At 42.1% G+C, this 25291-nt stretch overlaps 1 protein-coding gene across 1 annotated transcript in view; it reads left to right on the plus strand.

Annotated features, from left to right (window-relative positions):
* The window catches only part of ripor3 (RIPOR family member 3), a 97703-nt gene that overhangs the window by 40212 nt on the left and 32200 nt on the right, over positions 1 to 25291 (plus strand). The window contains 2 exon segments of the mRNA XM_062414629.1: positions 21421 to 21519; positions 22077 to 22143. Coding sequence (XP_062270613.1) covers positions 21422 to 21519; positions 22077 to 22143 — 165 coding nt within the window. The 5' untranslated portion in view covers position 21421.

A 25291-nucleotide genomic window follows, 5' to 3' on the forward strand; every position in this document is an offset into this window, starting at 1 on the left:
AGGGAAGGAGGGAAGGAAGGAAGGACAGAAGTGAGGAAGGAAGGAAGGTAATAAGGAAGGAAGGACGGACGGACGGACGGACAAAAGGAACGAAGGAAGGACAGATGGAGGGAAGGAAGGAAGGACAGATGGAGGGAAGGAGGGAAGGAAGGAGGGAAGGACGAAAGGAGGGAAGGAAGGAAGGAAGGAAGGAAGGAAGGAAGGACAGATGGAAGGAAGGAACATTTACCCTAACAGCTGAAAACATGGTTAGAAAAGTAATCAAATGTAATAAGTTACATTACTAATTATATTTTAAATAGAGTAACTAGTAATCTGTAACCTATTATATTTCCACAGTAACCTTCCCAACCTTGAATATGAATTACATGAGTTTGCATTTGTGGGCACGTGCAAACCCGCTGTCTTTTGTTATAAATGTGTTTATCTCGCTGCACATCTGCACATCTGCACGTCTGCACATCTGCACATCTGCACATCTGCACACTCAGACTGAAGCTGCAGCCAGCAGCCGGTTTCACCAACTTAGCAAAAAACAGATTTGTTGGCCAGAACTAGAAACTCAACTTCAAGTCTTCATTAGCCGTCTGGCAGCCGCTCCCAGAAAGATATAGACGACTATATAGACTGATGGTGAAATTGTGAAATGGTGAAATGTTTAGTTTTTATATGGATTAAATAAATAAGATATAACATGGTAGTTAGTGAGAATTTAGATTTAGACGTGCTGGTAGGAAGGATTTTGTTACGTCTGTGCAAAGACAGAAGGGTCAAACTCATTTTCATTCAATAAATAATACATTGTAAATCCAATTTGGTCTGATGTGGGCCGGATCATTAAAAAGATGGAAGGAAGGAATGAAGGAAGGAAGGAAGGAAGGAAGGAAGGAAGGAAAAGAAAGAGGAGAAGGATAAGAGAATACATGAAGGAAAGATGGAAGGAAGGAAGGGCAGACAGATGGAAGGAAAGAAGGAAGGAAGGAAACAAGGACAGATGGAAGGAAGAGAAGAGAAGACAAGAAGGAAGGAAGGAAGGGAGGGAAGACAGAGGGAAGGAAAGAAGGAAGGAAAAGAAAGAAGGAAGGAAGGAAAGATAGATGGAATGAAGGAAGGAAAGAAGGACAGATGGAAGGAAGGAAGGACGACAAGAAGGAAGGAAAGATGGAAGGAAGGGAGGAAGGAAGGGAGGAGGAAGACAAGGAAAGATGGAAGGAAGGAAGGAAGGAAGGAAGGAAGGAAGGAAGGAAGGAAGGAAGGAAAGAAGTAAGGAAGGAAGGGAGGGAGCAAGGACAGATGGAATTAAGAGAAGACAAGAAGGAAGGAAGGGAAGACAGATGGAAGGAAAGAAGGAAGGAAGGAAAGAAGGAAAGATGGAAGAAAGGTAGGAAGGACAGACTGAAGGAAGTAAAAGAGGAAGAAGGAAAGTGGGCCTGATTGTACCCCTCGGAGGGCCGGTTCTGGCCAACGAGCCTCATGTTTGACCTCCCTGTGCTAAGAGCTAAACAGCTGCTGGTATCGTCTTATTTAACAGATGAGGAACCAAACTTCCTAAAAATGAACCAGTCAACATTATAAAGCATAAAAAGATAAAAAAATATGATGCAAAACTTTTTAATACCTGTTTTTTTTAAGCTGATATTTGACAAACTTCATTTTTTGAGCTCTTCTTCTTCTTCTTGCTGCACTTTGGGAGCAATATGTCAACGGATCCTTTATAATTCATCACATCTTCCCATCACCCTGAATACCAACTCCCTTTTTCTTTCCTCCTCCTCTTCCCTCTTTCCTGACGTGACCTTTTCTTTCTCTTCCAATAAACATTTTGACAGCAGACTGTTGAAAGCCGATGTTAACAGAACTCGAGTTCAGCGCTAATTCACTCACTTAAAACAACAACCGATCGAGTGCTTCGAAAACAGAATCTCAGCTGTGGGCGAAAAAAAGTCTGATTTAAAACACCTTTAAAATTATGTATTTAAAGCTTCAGTCCACCACTTAACCCTCCTGTTGTCCTCCCGGGTCAAATTGATCCCATCTCTTTTGACTGTTCCTTCCTTCCTTCCTTCCTTCCTTCCTTCCTTCCTTCCTTCCTTCCTTCCTTCCTTCCTTTCTTCTTTCTCTCCTTCATTCCTTTCTCCCTCCCTCCTTACTCTTTCCTTCCTTCCTTCCTTCTCTCCTTCATTCCTTCCTCCCTCCCTCCTTACTCCTTCCTTCCTTCCTCCCTCCCTCCTTACTCCTTTCCTTCCTCCCTCCATCCCTCCCTCCCTCCTTCCTTCCTTCCTTCTTTCCTCCCTCCCTCCCTCCTTCCTTCCTTCCTTCCTTCCTCCCTACTTACTCCTTTCCTTCCTTCCTTCCTTCCTCCCTCCCTCCCTCCTTACCCCTTCCTTCCTTCCTTCCTTCCTTCCTCCCTCCCTCCTTACTCCTTTCCTTCCTCCCTCCCTCCTCCCTTCCTCCTCCCTTCCTCCTTTCCTCCCTCACTCCCTCCGTCCTCGCTCATTTCCTTCCTTCCTTCCTTCCTTCCTTCCTTCCTTCCTCCCTACTTACTCCTTTCCTTCCTTCCTTCCTCCTTTCCTTCTTTCCTTCCTCCTTTTCTTCCTTCCTTCTTTCCTCCCTTCCTCCTTCCTTCCTCCTGTCCTTCCTTGACCTGAGGACAACAGGAGGGTTAATACCACATTGACTCTTTTAGGTGTGATATGCTGAACTTCAAAATCCAAGATGAAAGAAAGTTGTATTAATATCCTGTTTATTAGCCATTCTGTCTTAGTTGTGTCTCATTTAATCAGTCGTACACACGGCAACGTTCAACTTCTATCTGTGGACGTTTTGCTAAGTGTTTGAATGCAGCGAAATGCATTTTTATCAACTAGTATTGCGATCAATATTTATAATATTTTCTACCCCTAAACTGGAACAAATCAAACTCTGACTTCCAACTTCCGAGGTAAATGAAACGCAGCGTTATTATTAATTTAGTTGCAAACTCCAACCTGACTGCTAGATGCCACTAAATCCTTCGTACTGCTCCTTTAACTCTGTGTAGTGATAGTTTAGTTCAGTTCTCCCTTATAAACCAAACACCATCAAACGTATCGAGACGTGACCAAAACGCCTTTTTAAAAAGTTAAAATCGGCCAAAAAGCAAAGATAAATATTATAAATCAGTGATGCAACATAATATTGGATAGAGAAGAAGATAAATGATGTTCGTCCACACCCCTGATTTTAGTGTTTATAGCCAAACCTTCCTCTTACAAAATGTTTATTTCTTCCATCTCAGGCAGTTTGACATGTTCGTAACAAACAGAACAAATCAAGAGGTTGCAACAGAGAGAGTACTGTATGTTCTGCAGGAAATGTTCCGCTAATGAAATGACGAAATTTCTGCCAAAATAATAAGAAAATGTTGATTACAATTTTGGCAATTCATAAAAAATCTTATCTGATCTTGCAATTCAACACCCACTTATATTAACTAGCATGAAATATTATTATTAAACTGTTCCGTGGTTATGTTTATGCACTTGCAGCATTAAATTAAAGGAGACATATTCTGCATTTTTGTGATATTCTATCGTTTATATCTTGTTGTAATGTTCGATGTTTATATTAAACGTATGTAAAAATGCTGCCTGAAAGACAAAGTCCAGGTTTCAGCCAGTTTAATGAATTAATTTACTTTTTTAATTTTCTTACTTGCCTGATGAGACGTCAGTTCATTGTGCAAGTCAATAAACAGCTGGTTGATTCGTAGCCTTTGTTAATAAAGTTGTTTAATGGGTTGTTAGTATTGTCCATATTTGGCAATTCCTAAAAATGTTGATACTGAGTCTATGAGTAAAACTTTCAGTGACGACATATTTCACTTCTTAAAAATCTGATCTTGCAGTACAACATCCACTCTTACTGACTAGCATACAACATTATTATTAAACATTATTAGTAAGCTGTTCTGTGGTAATGTTTATGCACTTGCAGCATATTCTGCTTTTTGTGGGTTTTTTATCGTTTATATCTTGTTATGATGTTCGATGTTTATATAAAACGTGATAAAAGTTCCAAAACTTGAGGTGAACATATGTAAAAATGCTCCCAGGTTTTAGCCAGTTTGATTAATTTATATTTTTACTTACCTAATGAGATGACATCAGTTCATAGTGCAAGTCTTTAAACAGTCAGTCGCTCCATAGTCCTTGTTTTTGATGAGGTTGTTTAATGGGTCTCATATTCTGAATCTGACTCAGGCTTCAAACATGTACAGATGTATTTAAGAAGTTGCCATTTCAAGTGAAGAAGGAGAAGAAGAAGTGAAATCTTGCTTGTACTGTTTGTTTGTAGCCTCCCGAGCTGAAGGAAGAAGCTAACCAATCAGAACAGAGTGGGCTAATCAGGAGGAGGGGGAGGGGCCTTAAAGAGACAGGAGCTAAAACGGCTTGTTTCAGACAGAGGCTGAACTGAGGGGCTGCATAAAAAGCCAGTATAAGATACATAAGAAGGTTTTTAAAACTGTAAATCAACTAAAATAGTTTATTTAAATCATTCCACATTCCAGTAGAGCCCCAGAATATAAATACTTTCCCTTTAAGGGTTAGGGAAAGATCAAAGCCTTTCTTACATCTTCAGTGAGTTGAAGCATGAGACATTATATGTGAATTATGTTTTAGCTTCTGTTTCTTTAAGGTCTCGCTCCCAGTCAGCCCGGACGCTGCATCCCTGCAGACTTCTGGTGGCACGGTTGGTTGGGTGAAGAAACAGCATTAATAGAATTACACTTCTTTTTCTTTTTCTTGTTCTTTATGTAACAGGTTTGGATCAGGTGTGGATAATGATGAGTCAGGGGTTGTTTTCATGCATTTATTTGCTCCTGCAGAAGACATAAAAACACATGTACCAGTCTTCTGGACTCTTTCTGCACTTTCTGCTCCCTCATCAATGCAACACAGCACTGTCTGATTTAATTGATTTTCTTTTACAATGCATAGAAATTCACTCTTACACTATACTAAATAAAAGCTATTAAAACAGAGAGGGAAAACACTTACCCGAAATACAAACTTCTCAAATTCATCAGAAATAGGAGAGTGGACAACATGAACAGGAGGAAGTAGAGGTGACATCGCAAATGAAGTATTCAAAGCAGGGTTTTGTCTTCCAGGGAGCATTTTTAACAAACATTCACCTCAGTAATACCTTTGCCAATGTATGACATCCAACATCATAGCGGTATATAAGTAACAGAAAATCATTAAAAAAATCGTGTCTGTCCCTTTAATCTTCGTGTCGTCCTCCCGGGTCAAATTGACCCCATCTGTTTTAAGTGTTCCTTCTTTCCTCCCTTCCTTCCTCTCTCCCTCCTTCTCTCTTTCTTTCCTTCCTCTCTCTTTCCTCCCTTCCTTCTTCCCTTCCTCCATCCCCCTTTCTTCCTTCCTCCTGTCCTTCCTTCCTCCCTCCCTCATTCTCTCTTTCTTTCCTACCCCTACCTTCTTTCCTTCCTTCCTCCCTTCCTCTTTTCTTTTCTCCCTTCCTCCCTCCTTCCTTATTTCCTCCCTCCCTCCTACCTTCCTTCTTTCCTTATTTCCTCTGTCCTTCCTTCCTTCCTTCCTTTCCTGCCTCCCTTCCTTCTTTCCTTTCCTCCCTTCCTCCCTCCCTCCTTTCCTTCCTTCTTCCTTCCTTCCTCCCTTCCTTCCTTCCTCCCTCCTTCCCACCCTCCTTTCCTACCTTCTTCCTCCCTTCCTTCCTTGACTCGAGGACAACAGGAGGGTTAAATATTTAACCAAAACCAAAATCTTTTACTAAACTTAACCATAGTGCTTTTATAACCTAAACCTAACCCCAGACAGCACTCAGCATCTAAACTCTGGTCTCTGGTGTGAACATCGTTATTTTCCTCCCTACATACATTTAACTCAATCATCGCCTGCGAACATAATCCAGGCAGTGATCATGTTTAATATGCGAAGTCATAAAAAAAAGTAGGACAAACCATTTAGTCTTATATGTACGGAGACAGAGTTGCTGTGTGTGTGTGTGTGTGTGTGTGTGTGTGTGTGTGTGTGTGTGTGTGTGTGTGTGTGTGTGTGTGTGTGTGTGTGTGTGTGTGTGTGTGTGTGTGTTTTCTATCCAGAACAGCATAGTTCTTCACCCTGGGGGACGTGAGTCATACGTGACCTCTGACCCCTTCAGCAGTGAACCGATCCATTTTCGTCTGGCTCTGAGCCAAAAGTGACGACTGCGTATCAGTGAGGATCTAAAACTGGACAAAGAAACAAAAAAAACCCTGAAGAATTAACAAATGTTTCACAATCGAAGCACTTCTTCTTTCTCTTTCTCTTGTATTGGTGAAGAATCTCTTTGATCTGATAATTTATAGCAATTGAACGTACTGACTCTCCTCAGATATATCAGTTCATTTGATTCTCTTAATAAGATAAAAGCTGTTTTGTTGGTTTTATTTACTTGGAAATTGGGTAAAGTCCCAGAGGAGCGATTAAAGTAATTTAAAGCTGTCTTATAATGATCAGAGATCATCTGTGAGCCAGAAAGAAGAAGAAGAAAAAAAAGAAAGGAAGAGACAAACCAAAACCATGAGAACAGACAAGAGGGGACACAAGATAACTATAACCATGTTTTCACTAAAAGAGAGATTCACCATACCACCCTGACACACACACACACACACACACACACACACACACACACACACACACACACACACACAAACACACACACACATACGCACACCAGGACCCAAGGGATATGTCATGTTTAAACAGAGATTCAAGCTATTCCTTATGTTGTTACACACACAAACACACACACAGGCGTTAGTAGTATATTGGCGCTTTTCCACTATACAGTTCTAGCACTACTCGGCTCGACTCGACTAGGTTTGGTACCAGGAACGACGTTTTCCATTACTATAGTACCTACTCAACGTGGGCAGGGTCGTCATAGCACGGCTCCGCGAAACTGCCGTGACTTCGTTTTATACGCGACACAAACACATAAACAATGGAGGACATGGAGGCGATGGTGTTGCTGCTGTATGAGGCTTTCTGTCTCACACAAAGTAAGAAATTTGAGCCGAATCGCTGTAACGCTGTTGTTGGTATTTAAAAATGCCGGGTTTGGTTCTTGTGTGGGACGGCTCATGACTCTTCAAGTGACTCTCGGACCAATCAGCGGCCGGCAGTCTGTTTACGTCACATTTAGTATCGGCTCGGCTCGCTTGGAACCTCGCCAGAGCAGATACTAAAAAAGTACCAGGTACCAGGTACTATCCCTGATGGAGACGCAAAAAAAACCGAGTAGAGTCGAGTCGAGTAGTGCTGGAACTGTATAGTGGAAAAGTCCTTGTCTTTGTATTTTAATGGAAATTTAAAGGTGCAGTGTGTTATATTTAGAGGCATCTATCAGAACAGATTTGGCAGAAATGGAATATAGTATTCATGAATACATTTTAATCAGTGTTCAATCATCTGAAAATAGGAATCGTTGTGTTTTACGATACCTTAAAATGACCCTTTTATATCTTACATAGGCAATGTGTCCTCTTCCACAGACAGAGCCATGTTGCACCACAATGTTTCTACAGTAGCCCAGGACGGACAAACCAAACACTGACTCTAGACAGCCACGTTTCCATGTTTCACGCTTCTGCCATCTGATGCTCAGTTTTTCATTTTTTCAGTTTATATATATATATATATATATCATAGACTGTATATAAAATGGACGTAACATCCGTGACATCACCCATTGGTTTGTGGACTGCTGCTAGGAAGCGAATAGTTTCAGATCTGAGCAGCGCCATCTTGAACATTTCAGGTGCATGCTGGGTAAAATAAAAACGCTGATTCTACTTATATGGGCATCAGGAGGAGCATGAGGCGCCCTCCTGAACCTGTGAACCAATCAACCTGTCAATCACAACGTAGCCACGCCCTAATGCATACCCTGCTTTATCGTCAAATATAAAATCAGGGAGGCCAAAATGTCCCAAATGAACATCATACTGCATTGAAGAAGGCTTTAAACTAGCGATTGAGACCATAAACACATTTTGAAACGTTTACTGAGGTTAGAAATCAAGTGAGAAGTTGGTGAATTCTCCATTGACTTGTATAGAGACGGAAGTCCTTTTGACACCAAAACGGTCGCCCCCTGGTGGCCTTTTGATAGAATGCAGTTTTAAGTTACTTCCACATTCGCATCATTTCAGAGGACCAGAACTCCCCGCCTGATATATATATGCTTGTGTCAACGTTTCCGAGAAAGGCCATCAAGTTGTTTTTTTAATAGATCCTAAAGTTTGCTTAGAAAGTGGTGTACGCTTCTTTTGTGACCGAATGAGGCTCCTGGACCACAGGTGGAGTTTGTATTTTGTGTGACAATAAATTGAATAAAGCCACAAATCCTTATAATCAACAATCTGTTGTTCTTGCACGAGTCCCGTTGACTTGTCAGGATTTCCCGGGCTTGTATGAGTCTGCTGTCCCCTTACTAATCTGTTTGTTTGATATATATTCAACCCTGCTGTGACTGAGGGAAGGAACTGATCGATGCGGAGTCAAATCCAGGCGGACATGGAAGTGAAATGACGCTTATAAGTTAGTTAGAGGAGAGTAATTATGCAATGAGATGAAGCTGAAACCACATTAAAAAACACAAAGTCACACCACACCCAGAGAAAGAGAGAGAGAAGAAAATCAATTCCTTCTGTTTGACTTTTACATGGACTTTTAAACTGTGTGTGTGTGTGTGTGTGTGTGTGTGTGTGTGTGTGTGTGTGTGTGTGTGTGTGTGTGTGTGTGTGTGTGTGTGTGTGTGTGTGTGTGTGTGTTTATCACCATAGATGATGTACAGGCCTCTTTTTAGGGTCTGCTGCATGCTTACAACTTCATTGCCAGACACACACACACACACACACACACACACACACACACACACACTCTCACACACACACACACACACACACAGGCCCCAACCTCCCGCCTCCTCACCACATGGGAACCCGTAAATCACTTGCAGGTCAAGGCTAATTTTTTAACACCAGGTGCCAGATGCATAATCGATGTACACACACAAACACACACACACACACACACACACACACACACACACACACACACACACACACACACACACACACACACAAAACACATGCATTCACCATTTCTTGCACAGAAACTGGTATTTATAAACCCAGAATGTGTTTACCTCAGGCGTGTACATGTTTTTTCTAACATGCCCTGAGGCTAACATGATGAGGTGAACATGAAATATAAAGTGAGAGATTAAATATTTTAGTTAAACATTGTTAGTTTTTTAGGGTTGATAAGTAGCTGTACTGATTCTGTGATTGTATCCTTAGTTGTATCACACCATGTAAAGTCAGTTTAGATATAAGAGAGCTACAAACAAATCATTGATTACATTACTGAGACGGTTTACAGCTCCATGAACTGAATTAATGATATAATAATAATAATAATGCATTTTATTTAAAGGCTCCTTTCAAAGCACACAAGGACACCTTACAAGGCACATAAAACACAACAACAGTACATCAAACAATATAAATCAGGTAACGTTTAGTGCAAAGATAAAGAATAAATATGAATGTGACTATAAAGTGCATCAGTACAATAAATAAACAAGAACGTGTTTGCATGCGTTTTCAGGCAGGATTTAAAGGTGGAAACAGAGTCAGAAGTGCGAATGTCTGGTGGGAGAGAGTTCCAAAGGCGGGGGGCAGATCGGCTAAAGGCTCTTGACCCCATGGTGGTAGTTAAGTTGGCAGATGGGGCAAAGAGCTGGTTGGCAAAGGAGGAGGATCGGAGAGTTCGGGAAGGTGTGTAAATGTGAATCAGTTCAGAGAGATATGATGGTGCCAGGTTGTGAAGGATCTTGTAAGTGAGGAGTAGAATCTTAAAGTCAATGCGGGATTTGATAGGGAGCCAATGAAGTTGCTGCAGGGCAGGAGTGATGTGTGATATGAACTCTATAAGGGAGATGCACAGCCGCACATACAGACAGCTGTTGTGGCTGTTGGAGAACGTCGTTGGTGCAACACGATCTGTCAAACTGGACGTCTTCTTTCATTGACAGGTGTACGAGCTGGTATGAAAACAGCTGGTTCAGGGGCGTGTCTTTGTGCATTTATGGATAAACTGTAGGAGTGGAAATTAAACTTGTGCACATGCATCCAGCTCCACAATGACTGAGATTTATAAGACAGAAACATTAGTATGCACAGCTTTATAAATCTGATGAAAATGAGGTCTATGCATGTGTCTAACGTTGTGCATACACACAGTTTTAGTCATGAATCAACTAGATTCTGCAGCTGTACTTGTTATCCAAATGTTGTCTTTTATGTGTCACATTGTCTTATGCATATAGTTTCTTGCTGCTTTTTCATGTATTATCAGCCAATGGGGACACATCATTTCGTTGTATTGCTGTGCAGTGATAATACAGGCATTTAATAATTGACTAAGCATTGAATAATTGTCCAAATAACCTTAACCATCACCTATTCATGACTAACCCTGACTTTAACACTCCTGTTGTCCTCGAGTCAAGGAAGGAAGGGAGGAAGAAGGAAGGAAGGAAGGAAAGGAGGGGGGAAGGAAGGAAGGAAGGAAGGGAGGAATAAGGAAGGATGGAAGAAAGGAAGAAGGAAGGAAAGGAGGGTGGAAGGAAGGAAGGGAGGGAGGAAGAAGCAAGGAAAAGAGGGCGGAAGGAAGGAAGGGAGGAAGAAGGAAGGAAAGGAGGGAGGGAGGGAGGGAGGAAGAAGGAAGGAAAGGAGGGAGGGAGGAAAGAAAGAGAGAAGGAGGGAGGGAGGGAGAAAGGAAAAGAGGAAGGGAGGAAGGAAGGAAGGGAGGAAGAAGGAAGGTAGAAGAAGGAAGGAAAGGAGGGAGGGAGGAAGGAAGGAATGAAGGAAGAAAGGAGGGAGGAAGGAAAGAAAGAGAGAAGGACGGAGGGAAGAAGGACAGATAAAAGGAAGGAAGGGAGGAAAGAAGGAACATTCAAAACAGACGGGGTCAACAAAGGTTAAACTAACCTCAATTCACACTTAAATGATCTTATGACTTAAATCACCTTTAGATAAGATGTTTTTACCTCATAAGAACCAGGCTTTGGACCTAGTGAGGAGTAGTGTTCCTGAAAGGTTTTTAATGTAGAAAGGTCCTCGGGAGGTAACAGAAACACGTGGACGTGGACACACACCACACACACACACACACACACACACACACACACACACACACACACACACACACACACACACACACACACACACACCGTCCTCATCCTCCCTGAATTCTTCATCACTCCTGGAATGTGCCTCCCACATTTTCACATTTGAGTCACATTCCAGGTTTGATTTATTTCTTTTGAACATTTAAACATTTTTATAACAGGTTTTTATATATTGTTCACATGTTCATTATTCAGTTGTGTTGTTCACTCACAGGCTGCCGACTCGCAGTTATTTTTCAATCAAGAAGATTCAAACAAAAAGCTGCAGATTGTCATCCAACAAAAAGCTGCACCAGCTGCAGTCAGCAGGCCTGCACACCTCCAGCCAAACAGCAGATCATCAATCTTCAGTGAAATCAGCTGGCGGGGTGCAGGTTTAAATGAAAACAGCAGGATGTAAAAAGAGAAAAAAAGAAAAGAAAATCATAAAATAAATGAGCGAAATAATTATGTATGTTCAAAAAAAAAAGTATATTAAATAAGAGGAAATTGTTGAGTTAACACATTAAACTTTTTCAAATGATCAAAACATAATCCACATATTGTTTTATTTGCCAAAATGTAGAAACATAGTGAAGCATTAAGTAGCCAAAGAGCTGGATATTTCCCTCAGGAGTTGATAGAGAGTAAAAACAGAGCTAAACGAGAGTGAATATTGGACTTATATTCACCATGACTCCAAATGAGTGAATAACGTTGCTGCTCGATGTGGAAAAAAACAACTTAGAAAATGATGATACGTCAATTTTATTTTCACTTTTACAACTTTCTTCTGCACAGCTCTGAAAATCACAGGAAGACGCTAAAGCAAGTTTTATCACATCATTCTTCTGTAATTTTAAAAACTGTCTACAATAAAAGTAATGAACATGTAATCTGAAATCATGCTGCTTTTGCTTTATGATTCGAGTAGCGTCTGCCTGAGGCCGAAGCCAGTGCTGAAAACCCTTCGGGTGCTACATGCTCCAACTGACTCCCATTCAAAAAGTCTCAGCTTCTCTCCAGAACTACTCTGTTTTTCTGTGAGTCATTCTGGTCTCAAGCGCTAAATTTAGGCCTTCAAATAAGTGTGCTGGGGCTCACGTTGGAAATTATTGCTCCACTGACTGTTATCGACCTTTATTTTACCTCGAATGACCATTGAAGAGAAATCCTCATTTACAATGTTGTCAAGTTACAACAACAACAACACAAAACAATGTTAAGTAGGCAAACATAGGGCTGAGGGAACATAGGGCTGAGGGAACATAGGGCTGAGGGAACATAGGGATGAGGGAACAGGGTTGAGGGAATATATGGCTGAGGGAACATATGGATGAGGGAACATAGGGTTGAGGGAACACAGGGCTGTGGGAACATATGGATGAGGGAACATAGGGCTGAGGGAACATAGGACTGAGGGAACATAGGGCTGTGGGAACATATGGCTTTGGGAACATAGGGCTGAGGGAACATATGGCTGAGGGAACATAGGGCTGAGGGAACGTAGGGCTGTGGGAAAATAGGGCTGTGGGGACATAGGGCTGAGGGAACATAGGGCTGAGGGAACATAGGGCTGTGGGGACATAGGGATGAGGGAACATAGGGATGAGGGTACATAGGGATGAGGGAACATAGGGATGAGGGTACATAGGGATGAGGGAGCATAGGGATGAGGGTACATAGGGCTGAGGGAACATAGGGCTGAGGGAACATAGGGTTGAGGGAACATAGGGCTGAGGGAAAATAGGGTTGAGGGAACATAGGGCTGAGGGAACATAGGGCTGAGGGAACATAGGGCTGTGGGAACATAGGGCTGAGGGAACATATGGCTGAGGGAATATATGGCTGAGGGAACATAGGGCTGAGGGAACATAGGGCTGTGGGAATATATGGCTGAGGGAACATATGGCTGAGGGAACATAGGGCTGTGGGAACATATGGCTGAGGGAATATATGGCTGAGGGAACATAGGGCTGAGGGAACATAGGGCTGTGGGAATATATGGCTGAGGGAACATATGGCTGAGGGAACATAGGGTTGAGGGAACATAGGGCTGAGGGAACATAGGGCTGAGGGAACATAGGGTTGAGGGAACACAGGGTTGAGGGAATATATGGCTGAGGGAACATAGGGCTGAGGGAACATAGGGTTGAGGGAACATAGGGATGAGGGAACATATAGCTGAGGGAACATAGGGTTGAGGGAACATAGGGTTGAGGGAACATAGGGATGAGGGAACATATAGCTGAGGGAACATAGGGTTGAGGGAACATAGGGTCGTGGGGACATAGAGCTGAGGGAACATAAGGCTGTGGGAACATAGGTTTGTGGGAACATAGGGCTGTGGGAACATAGGTTTGTGGGAACATAGGGCTGAAGGAACATAGGGCTGAGGGAACATAGGGCTGAGGGAATATAGGGATGAGGGAACATAGGGCTGAGGGAACATAGGACTGTTGGAACATAGGGATGAGGGAACATAGGGATGATGGAACATAGGGATGAGGGAACATAGGGCTGAGGGAACATAGGGCTGTCGGAACATAGGGATGAGTGAACATAGGGCTGTGGGAACATAGGGATGAGGGAACATAGGGCTGTCGGAACATAGGGCTGAGGAAACCTATGGCTGAGGGAACATAGAGCTGAGGGAACATAGGGCTGAGGGGACATAGGGCTTAGAGAACATAAGGCTGAGGGAACATAGGGCTGTGGGAACATAGGTCTGAGGGAACATAGGGATTAGGGAACATAGGGCTGTGGGAACATAAGGCTGAGGGAACATAGTGCTGAGGGAACATAGGGCTTAGAGAACATAGTGCTGTGGGAACATAGGGCCCAATTTTGATGGGAGGAACATTTCTTAGAAATAGGGGAACATAGGGCTGAGGGAACATCTTAGACAAACTAATAAAATTAAGAATGACACTTTCTGACTAATGAGTTCATTCTCCATTCATGAACACTGCTCAGATATTATATTTTCTTTCGTTCTCTTTCCTTCTGTCTCCGTCTACAGTCAGATGTAACTTCTCAACATGTTTCTGCTCTATTTCTCTTTTTCCAGCAGACTCTCTCTCAGTGTAAACAGAGGAGGTCCCGAGCAGCTTCAGCTGTGCGTCTGTCTGTCTCTGTGTGTGTGTGTGTGTGTGTGTGTGTGTGTGTGTGTGTGTGTGTGTGTGTGTGTGTGTGTGTGTGTGTGTGTGTGTGTGTGTGTGTGTGTGTGTGTGTGTGTGTGTGAGACCCAGAGCCCCTTTAAACAGCTCATTTACAAGACTAGAGGGTGTGTCAGGATTTTAATTGTTAAAGGAGATCTGGGACATTTCTTGTGTGTGTGTGTGTGTGTGTATGTGTGTGTGTGTGTGTGTGTGTGTGTGTGTGTGTGTGTGTGTGTGTATGTGTGTGTGTGTTGCTCTGCTTGTTCTCCACAGCTGTTTAGGGTTGATCTGCTGCCTTTATGATGTACTGTATATCTTCTTGTTTTCTAATTATAGCTCATCTGTCTTGTAATTTTCCTTATTTTTCTCATTTCCACAACACCCGATCTATCTTTCTTTCTTGTTTACTCATTACGCCGATTGTTTCTTCCTTTTAAAATCCAACTAACAACCACAACTCTCTCTCCCCCCTCCTCCTCCTCGTCCTCCTAAAAGTCTTGTCTGTCTGCTTCATGACTACATGTGGCGATGATTCAGTGGTTCAGAGGAAATCCTTCAATTCCTCTGAACAAACACAAAGTTAGAGACAAAGCTGGAACACACAGGTGGACTCAAGTCCCAAAAAGTTCAATTTAAAAAGCAATTTTTCAGACTCAAACATGCAGAAATCTGTCAAAGTGCAGTAAAACAAGACAAATATATGATGTGATTTTAAAGCTTTTTCCAGGTGAATTTTGTTTAAATGTTAGGAGTAAAACCAGAGCCGACAGGTGTAGATGGATGTAATGTGTGACGGCAGAAATAGACTTTGTGCTTGTTTGATGGCGTGATGTGTTTTACATTCTTCACATCACTTGTTACAGTTGGCTTAATGTGGCGTTCGGCCAGGATTGAGCTGTGTTATTCTGCCTCTCTCAGCTCACACAGCTGAACGGATCCCTCCGAGCATAAGGCATTTATTAAAGCCTATACTCAGCAAATAGTACTTCAAAGGTTTTTCCTACGAGGCCTGTAATGTAAATTATTCTCAGGTTTTCAAGCACATGAATCCAAATCTCTTGGTAATGAAACTTACACAGACATTTATAGATTACCTACAACGTTTAAATAACACAAAAACTCTGCAATTTAAGTTGACCTTTAAAAGAGTGGAGCATTGAATGATGAATTCATTCAGTAAAGTGAAAGAGGTGAATTGGCCATTTTGATAAAAAAAAAAAGCTCAAAAGGCTCCGAAGGTCCCAGACAGTCAATGAAACTCAAGTCAAACTACCGATAACACAGCCGATAACACAGTGTAAGAATATCACACCAGTGTTTAACCCTCCTGTAGTCCTGGAGTCAAGGAAGGAAGGGAAGAAAGATGGAAGGAAGGAAGGATGGATGGAAGGAAGGAAAAAGGAAGGAAGGAAGGAAGGAAGGAAGGAAGGAAGGAAAGGAGGGAGGAGGAAGGAAGGGAGGATGGAAAGATAGGAGGAAGGAAGGAAGAAAGGAAGGAATGATGTAGGGGGGAAGAAGGAAGGAAAGGAGGAAGGAAGGATGGAAGGGAGGAAGAAAGACAGAAAGGAAGGAGGAAGGAAAGAAGGAAGGAGGGAAGGAAGGAAGGAAGTAAGGACGGAGGAAATAAGGAAGGAGGGAAGGTAGGAAGGTGGGAGGGAGGAAAGAAGGAACGAGGGAGGGAGGGAGAAAGGAAAAGAGGAAGGGAGGAAGGAAGGAAAGAAGGACAGAGGAAAGAAGGAAGGGAGGAGGGAGGGGAGGGAGGGAGGGAGGGAGGGAAGGAAGGAAGGAAGGAAGGAAGGAAGGAAGGAAGGAAGGAAGGAAGGAAGGAAGGAAGGAAGGAAGGAGGAAGGAAGGAAGGAAGGAAGCGACAAAAAAAGCAATAATAATTCCCTCTGAAAAGTTAGAGTAGAAGTATTAAGCAGCATAAAATGAAACTACTCAGGTAAAGCATCTTAAAATAAAATACACTAGTCATTTTTATTTATAGCCAAAAACCACAAAACAGAAATGTGCCTCTAATGATTTTACAATCTGTGCAGCTGATGACACCGTCTGTCCTAAGACCCTTGATTCAAATAAGGTAAACAAACTCCCAGTCCTCCCAGTAAATGTTACTTTCCACCTCTTCAAGACCGTTGATAGAATTCATTCAGAGACAAATCATCATAAGACACGGTGGAAGTTGACGTATCTCCTCTGTGTCCCCATAAAACTGAACCTATAGCCTGGAAAAGTAAAACATCTCTCAAAGTTTTTGGCCGAGATTCCTCATCCTCTTTTTTTTCTTTTTAGATCATATTCATCTTAAGCTTTGTGTCGTCCTCCGGGTCAAATTGACCTCGTCTGTTTTGACTGTTCTTCTTTCCTCCCTTCCTTCCTTCCTTCCTTCCGTCTGTCCTTCCTCTCTCGCTCCTTCTCTCTTTCTTTCCTTCCTCTCTCTTTCCTTTCTTCCTTCTTTCTATCCTTTCTTCCTTCCTTCTATCCTTTCTTCCTCCGTGCCTCCTTCTTTCCTTCCTTCCTTCCTTCGTTCCTTCGTTCCTCCCTCCCTCCTTTCCTTCCTTCTTCCTCCCTCCTTTCCTTCCTTCTTCCTCCCTTCCTTCCTTTCCTTCTTCCTCCCTCCTTTCCTTCCTTTTTCCTCCTTTCCTTCCTTCCTCCCTTCCTTCTTCTCCCTCCTTTCCTTCCTTCTTCCTCCCTTCCTTCCTTCCTTCCTTCTTCCTCCCTTCCTTCCTTGACTCGAGGACAACAGGAGGGTTAAGTAAGTATGTTCTTGTCATGGGATTCTCTGACCCTGAAAAACAAAAACCTTTTTCCCGGTGACTCCCTCCACTGGGAGACACGTAGGTGGGAAGGTAATGAGGATAATGAGCACCAAAGGTGCCTGTAGTGTAGTATTATGTGTTCACTTGGGTTCAGAATCACCAGACCTGGTTTCTCCATCCATGTGTGTTATGTGTGGTTGCTAGGGGCGACTGCTTGATTGGTTTTGGCATCAGGGACCGTAGTTTTTCTTACATTCTGGGTCAGGACTCCAAAACTGGGTTATCCTGAACTACTTTCACTGGCAGCATATTTTTTTGACATACTATTATTGGTAAAAGCTCTGAACTGCACAGGAAACACAAAGAATTGGGAAAAATACTGGCCAAGACAATCAGTAAAACTGCACGTTCATGATGTTTATCAATCATCATCAGGTCATAATAAAGATGCTGAGTTTGAGTTTGGTCGATGATTGATCCTTTCTTTCTACAATAGAAACATGGGAATAGTAAACTACCATTAAAAAAGGATCATTTAGACTCATTTAGAAGAAAAAACCAGCTGATGACCACGTAAAGAATAGAGTTGTTGTTTTAACTTCAACCAACCTCATATTTCACAGGAAACACATGAAAAAGCTCGGAGCAGATGGCATCCAGACTGCGGAGAGGAGAGACCAGAGAATGAAGCAAAAAAGAGATGTTTATTATACAGATGATATTGAAGATTAGGTATCGTCAAAAGTCTTTGGTGCTTGGACTCTGCAGGGAGATTTTGAGTTGAACAGTAGTAAGATAATAAGATAGACCAACCTCCATGGAGTCCAAAACACTGGTCGTGGTCGATTGATGACTTTCTGCTGAGACTGAGGTTAATGAGGTTGATGAAGTGGTGAATCTGGGAAGACTGGGCAGTGATGGAGAGGTGGTGGTGGTGAGTCGTAGCAAAACAGCATCAAGAAAGCACCAAAGCAGAAAGGGAGAAAACATATTTAAAAGGGACAGCTGCAATTTGATACAGCTGACAATGAATGTGTGTGTCACTGTGCTATTGGTTAGATGTGACTGATTGATGTGAACAGAAATGACTGGAAGGAGATTATGAGCTGTGAGAGAGATCAGAATGGCCGAGGGATGAGATATAAAATCTATAGATGTGAGCATGCAGAAAGATGATTTATCCTTACTAAACTTCCACTAAGCTTCTTTTTTTGTCTGTGTATGAAGACTATACATGATGGGATTTAGTTTAATACCACCTATTCCTCATCACGGATTGACATTTTTATACGTTGCGCCCAGGCGGGTAGTTCCGGTCCTCTGAAATGATGCCAACGTGGAAGTAACTTAAAACTGCATTCTATCAAAAGGCCACCAGGGGGCGACCGTTTTGGTGTCAAAAGGACTTCCGTCTCTATACAAGTCAATGGAGAATTCACCAACTTCTCACTTGATTTCTAACCTCAGTAAACGTTTTCAAAATGTGTTCATGGTCTCAATCGCTAGTTTAAAGCCTTCTTCAATGCAGTATGATGTTCATTTGGGACATTTTGGCCTCCCTGATTTTATATTTGACGATAAAGCAGGGTATGCATTAGGGCGTGGCTACGTCGTGATTGGCAGGTTTGATTGATTCACAGGTTCAGGAGGGCGCCTCATGTTCCTCCTGATGCCCATATAAGTAGAATCCGTTTTTTTTTTTTCCCAGCATGCACCTGAAATTTTCAAGATGCCGCTGGTCAGATTCGATACTATTGGCTTCCGAGCAGCAGTCCACAAACCAATGGGTGACGTCACGGATGTTACGTCCATTTTATATGCAGTCTATGGTTGTGCCACCCTTTTTTCTCCCTTACTGCCTTTGAAGTTGCAGTAACACATCGTTCAGCCACTAGATGTCGCACTATAGCACCAACATCTCCGAACAAAACAAACATTTACTCTATAAAGTTGGGGGAAAATCAAACTAAATAAAAATACGTGAAAGTCGATGCGGAGGAAAGAGGGTAAAAATGTTGTATAAGTTGAATACAAGCACACCTGCTCCTAATGAAGAAGACTTTGTAGATCTGTAATTGGAAGTCTATTGTATGAGCACGCAACAAACAAAGTGCCCATCTAGAAGTTATAGTATTGTTTGGTTTGGACACCAGGCCTTGAGTTGCATTGTTCCACTTCTGACTACAACTATATTTGCTCTTCATAAAGAGACACAAATGCACACAGACCCTCTCGTAGCAGAGCTGCAAGCCCAAAAGCAACACAGGTACCAAAAAGAAGCCGTGAATGTGCTTCTAGTGACCGTCAAAGTGCCACCAAACTCTTTCTTTACTTTATAGTGGTCTTTTGGTGTCCTCCATGTCCCTACAACCCCCCCACATGACCACCTCTGTATCTATGAAGCCACACCTCATAAAGTCTCTTGGCTCCTGCTCCTCTGTTACATTTTTTAAATACTCTGTAAGGGAGGACTCTGCCAGACTTCGAGGGGCGCGTACGTACTTCTTTAAAGAGGCCAAACACGCCTGTTGTTGTAAGTGTGAAACCCCGAACAGGGACTTTACCCTAAAATGATCCTCTGCCATCTGAGGCACTTGGCTTGAAACTACCAGAAAGAGCGATTGTGTTGGTTTACACACATGTATGTAGTTAGCGTGACTCTTTTGTCTGAGGCTCTTTTTTTTCTTGGTGTGTCACAAAGATGTTGGATCTCTGTTTCCTGTTTGGGGGAATAAGTGAGGTTTACTGTCTGTGTGTGTGTGTGTTCTCTTGTTCTTCAAAGTTTGTAACCTCAACCTTTGGAGTTTGTCTGGTTCTCGCTTCCTCAAAGGGCTGTTTTGGGTTTTTTATGACCTATTTTTAGGGTAATCTTTGGTTGGATGTGTGGTTGTGATGGTTAAAGTTTGGGATCATGGTTATTATGATAATGAGGATCCTCAAAAAGTGGTAGATGTACAAATGTCTGTGTGTGTGTTAACCCTCCTGTTGTCCTCAGGTCAAGGAAGGACAGGAGGAAGGAAAGGAAGGAAGGAAGGAGGGAGCAATAGAGGAAGGAAGTTAGGAGAGAAGGAAGGGAGGAAGGGAGGAAGGAAGGAAGGAAGGAAGGAAGGAAGGAAGGAAGGAAGGAAGGAAGGAAGTAAAGGAGTAAGGAAGGAGGGAGCAATAGAGGAAGGAAGTTAGGAGAGAAGGAAGGGAGGAAGGAAAGGAGGAAGGAAGGAAGGAAGGAAAGAAGGAAGGAAAGGAGTAAGGCGGGAGGGAGGAAAAGAGGTAGGAAGTAAGGAGAGAAGGAAGGAAGGAAGGAAGGAAGGAAGGAAGGAAGGAAGGAAGGGAGGAAGGAAAGGAGTAAGGAGGGAGGGAGGAATAGAGGAAATAAGTTAGGAGAGAAGGAAGGGGGGAAGGAAAGGAGGAAGGAAGGAAGGAAGGAAAGGAGTAAGGAGGGAGGGAGGAAAAGAGGAAGGAAGTAAGGAGGGAAGGAAGTAAGGAGAGAAGGAAGGAGGAAGTATGGAAGGAGGAGGGAGCAAAGAAAAAGGGAGGGAGGGAAGAACAAAGGAAAAATTTAAGAGAGCGATGGAGGAAAGAAGGAAAGAAGGAACAGTCAAAAGAGATGGGGTCAATTTGACCCGGGAGGACAACAGAAGGGTTAAGTAAATGAAGTGGAAATAAACAACAAAGTCAAACCAATAACAGCAGTAATATATTTAAAAAAAAAGAAAAACTAGAGCAACTATTCTTACCTCTTCATATTAGACCACCATTCAACGAAAGCTAAAATAATTGCTAGAAACTAATTTTTTTTTTAAAGATTTAACAGTTTTCTGACCTCAGGCTGGTGATAAATGCCTTCTTGTTAATCTCGTTAAACTATGCCACAACTCCGAGGTCTGAAGAGGAATTTGTTAAAAAAAATAAATAAATTGGGAAATCTTGAGTCAGCCACTTGAAATTTGGTTTATGTTTGAAAATGCTGGTTTGGAAGTTTGAAAAAACTTATTGCGATTAGTGTAATGTCACTGGTTTGGAAGTAGTGTGGTTGAAGTCATGGAGGTCTGGCAAAATAAATCTATCAACGGATCAATCGCTTGTAGCGTCATCTTCTATGACTCAGCTGATGATGAGTATGTGTGGGTGCGGTTAATTGGAATTTAATGGGAAATAGTTTGCAACACCCCTCAAATATGATTAAAATGTTGCTCAGTCCTCCTTTAAACTCTTCTTTCTCTTTCTCTCTCTCTTTCTTTCTCTCTTTGTCTCTTCAGGATGTCGGTGAAGCTGAGATTCGACTGTCCCTCCGATGGAGGTTTGATCCACAGGAGCCGCTCCTTCACCGGATTCAGCTCTCTGACTGGACGACGGCGGTGAGTGACAGACTGTTACAGCCAATGAGAACGGGAGTAAAAACCATAGACTGTATATAAGAAATGGACCTAACATCCGTAACGTCACTCATTGGTTTGTGGACTGCTGCTCGGAGGCCAATAGTTTCGGATCTGAGCAGCGCCATCTTGAAAATTTCAGGTGCATGCAGGGAAAAATAAAAACACGGATTCTACTTATATGGGCATCAGGAGGAGCATGAGGCGCCCTCCTGAACCTGTGAACCAATCAACCTGTCAATCACGACGTAGCCACGCCCTAATGCATACCCTGCTTTATTGTCAAATATAAAATCAGGGAGGCCAAAATGTCCCAAATGAACATCATACTGCATTGAAGAAGGCTTTAAACTAGCGATTGAGACCATAAACACATTTTGAAAACGTTTACTGAGGTTAGAAATCAAGTGAGAAGTTGGTGAATTCTCCATTGACTTGTATAGAGACGGAAGTCCTTTTGACACCAAAACGGTCGCCCCCTGGTGGCCTTTTGATAGAATGCAGTTTTAAGTTACTTCCGCGTTCGCATCATTCCAGAGGACCGGAACTCCCCACCTGGTTAAAACCAATAATTCAGTAGAGATAGAAATAGATTCAGAGGTGGAAGTAATGAATTACAAGCACTCACGTTACTGTAATTGAGAAGCTGTTTTGTTTACTTGTTTACTTTTTTGAGTATTTTTTCAAAGTCAGTAATTTTACTTTTACTTAAGTATGGTTTAAATGAAGTAGCTAGTTACATTAAATGCATCATTGCAGTTAAATTTATCTATTACTGAGTACATTTTTTATATGTGCTTTAAAATGTTCGACGTTACTGTCTTGGACTAGACACCAATCAAATGCATCAGATTAAAACGTCAAAAACAGACCGATGGATAGATTTAATCATGATAAACAAAGACAAATAATCTTTGTATTTCAATCATGTCCTCCGCAAGATGTCCAACATTTCTGCTGACTGGTTTATTTTACTGTTGGTTTTATGTTTTATGTTGTTGGTGATTAAACTAAACTACTGTAGATTTTACAGGTAGTAAAATAGACCAGATAGAACATGTAGAAGTGTGGTTTAAGCTCTAATCAGCGGAGGTGTTGGTGTGTGCTCGTACCAGGCGGGGACTTCCGGTCCTCTGAAATGATGCCAGCGCGGAAGTAACTTAAAACTGCATTCTATCAAAAGGCCACCAGGGGGCGACCGTTTCGGTGTCAAAAGGACTTCCGTCTCTATACAAGTCAATGGAGAATTCACCAACTTCTCACTTGATTTCTAACCTCAGTAAACGTTTTCAAAATGTGTTTATGGTCTCAATCGCTAGTTTAAAGCCTTCTTCAATGCAGTATGCTGCAGTTTAATGTCTCAATTAGATTAAAAGTCATCAGCGTATTAAATATATGCACATCCTTCCTGTCACTAAAAAAATTATAGTTACTCTGTGTTTGTGAAAGACTCAAACACTGTAAAAGGCTCCCTTAAAAATATCCAAATGCAGGTATATTTTAAGGGGATATCCACTAAACTATACCTGCATTGGGAGCTGCAGACTTTCTTCTGCCTTTACAGATTTACTTCTATGGTCCAGCAACTGTTTTTTATTCTGGATTTGTCTACGTATTTTTATTACATTTGGTTGGCGATGTGCTTGTAGCCACATTCCTAGAAGGGACGAAGACTATTTAGTCAATTTGATGCATTTGTGCCTGACGAAGGGCCAATCTAAGCTAGACACACTGTACTCTTTTTAACTAGATAATAGGCAACAGAAGAACAAATAATCTATATGCAAGTATAGTGATTTCAGATCAGGTTGTATGTATAGCTGATTTCTATTATTATAAGCTACAGTTCTCAAGCTACTGGTGTTTATAGTTACTAGCTGCAGCAGGTGGTCCGGTTGTTAAAAAACATCCACACAGCTGGAGAAGTTTGTGGTAAAAGCAGAAAAACACATCTCAAAGTTTACCGAAAAAAAGAAGAACTACCAGTAAAAAATCATAATCATATGGTATTATTTAACAATTTCAGGCTCTGATTTGTTGTTGGTTTGTTGAGTTTCGGTCAGCCAGTTCACACATGGTGCTGATTGGAGATAAATGTGGCACCTCGTTCGGTCGCCTGTGTAAATACAACAAATTCAATTGTGTTGTGCAGGATAATCTGAACTAAAAGCAGTAATATTGATTTAAGATTTAAGATTTAGGACTATGGTTAAGATCATTTAGTAAAGTTTAAACTCATGTGTTGTGATTTTACTTCATATTTCAACATTTGGAGCACATTTAACACTTGTCTACATTTATTCAAGATCATTTTTAAACACTCTCGAGATTTCCCCAAGAGGTCAAAACACATTTTCTACAATATCAAAACAAACTTCAAATGAACCACTGTGCTGTCTAAATAAAACAAAAGTATTTAAGGCCACACATTTTTTGAGGACTCGTGTCCCAGAGGAGATTTTCGATTTATTCCTGTATCTGTCGGGATGATAGAAAGCACAACATGAGGCAGAAATAAACAGAAACTTTGACCAAAAATCTGGGCTTTAATATAGATCAGCCGTGTGTGGAAGTTGTTTTTCCACCCTGTGAAACAATAAAAGGCGATCTGTTGTCGTCCTTTAAGATTTAAAGCGTAACTGTCCGATGGCATGTGGAGGGAAATCCCTTCATCCTCCAGACAGACGAGCCTGTTCTGTTCCTCATTGATGGGCAGACAGCGAACGCACCGCAGACTTTAACTGTAAGATGTATTGAAGGAGGAACACACAAAAAAAACAACACACAGATGTCAACTGTCAGTCCCACGAGGGGCGAGAGAGAGAGAGAGAGAGAGAGAGAGAGAGAGAGAAAGAGAGAGAGGAGAGAGAGAGAGAGAGAGAGAGAGAGAGAGAGAGAGAGAGAGAGGAGAGAGACACTGACAGAGAGAGAGAGAGAGACACTGACAGAGAGAGAGAGAGAGAGAGGAGAGAGAGAGAGAGAGAGAGAGAGAGAGAGAGAGAGAGGAGAGAGAGAGAGAGAGAGAGAGACACTGACAGAGAGAGAGAGAGAGAGAGAGAGAACAAAATGTCACGTTAGGAGGAGACGCAGAGCTGGAATGTACTTCCTGTGCATGTGTGTGAAAGAAAGAAAGAAACACCCCCAAAAATGTACATATTCAAACACACACACACACACACACACACACACACACACACACACACACACACACACACACACACACACACACACACACACACACACACACACACTCACACACTGTTTTCATTCCTGAGCATCTCGTGTGTCCCGACCGTATAACACTTTGTGGTCTCTGATGAGTACGGAGGTTTGATTGGTGACACGACCCAGCTGTAAACATGACCACACACACACTGACAGGGGCGACACATATCACACACACACACACACACACACACACACACACACACACACACACACACACACACACACACACACACACACACACACACCATGAAAACACTTTTCTCCATAAGTCCATAATTACAGAAATATTGCCGATAAAACCAGTTTATAGATGTGTGTTACTGTCAACACACAAAATATCAAATACTTTTTGTTGAAAATACTTTAACCTTCGTGTCGTTCTCCCGGGTCAAATTGACCCCGTCTGTTTTTAACTGTTCCTTCCTTCCTTCCTTCTCTCTTTCTTTCCTTCCTTCTTTCGTCTGTCCTTCCTTCCTTCCGTCTGTCCTTCCTTCCTTCCATCTGTCCTTCCTCCATCCCCTTTCTT

Source organism: Scomber scombrus, chromosome 3 (assembly GCF_963691925.1).
Source record: "Scomber scombrus chromosome 3, fScoSco1.1, whole genome shotgun sequence".
Classification (NCBI taxonomy): domain Eukaryota; kingdom Metazoa; phylum Chordata; class Actinopteri; order Scombriformes; family Scombridae; genus Scomber; species Scomber scombrus.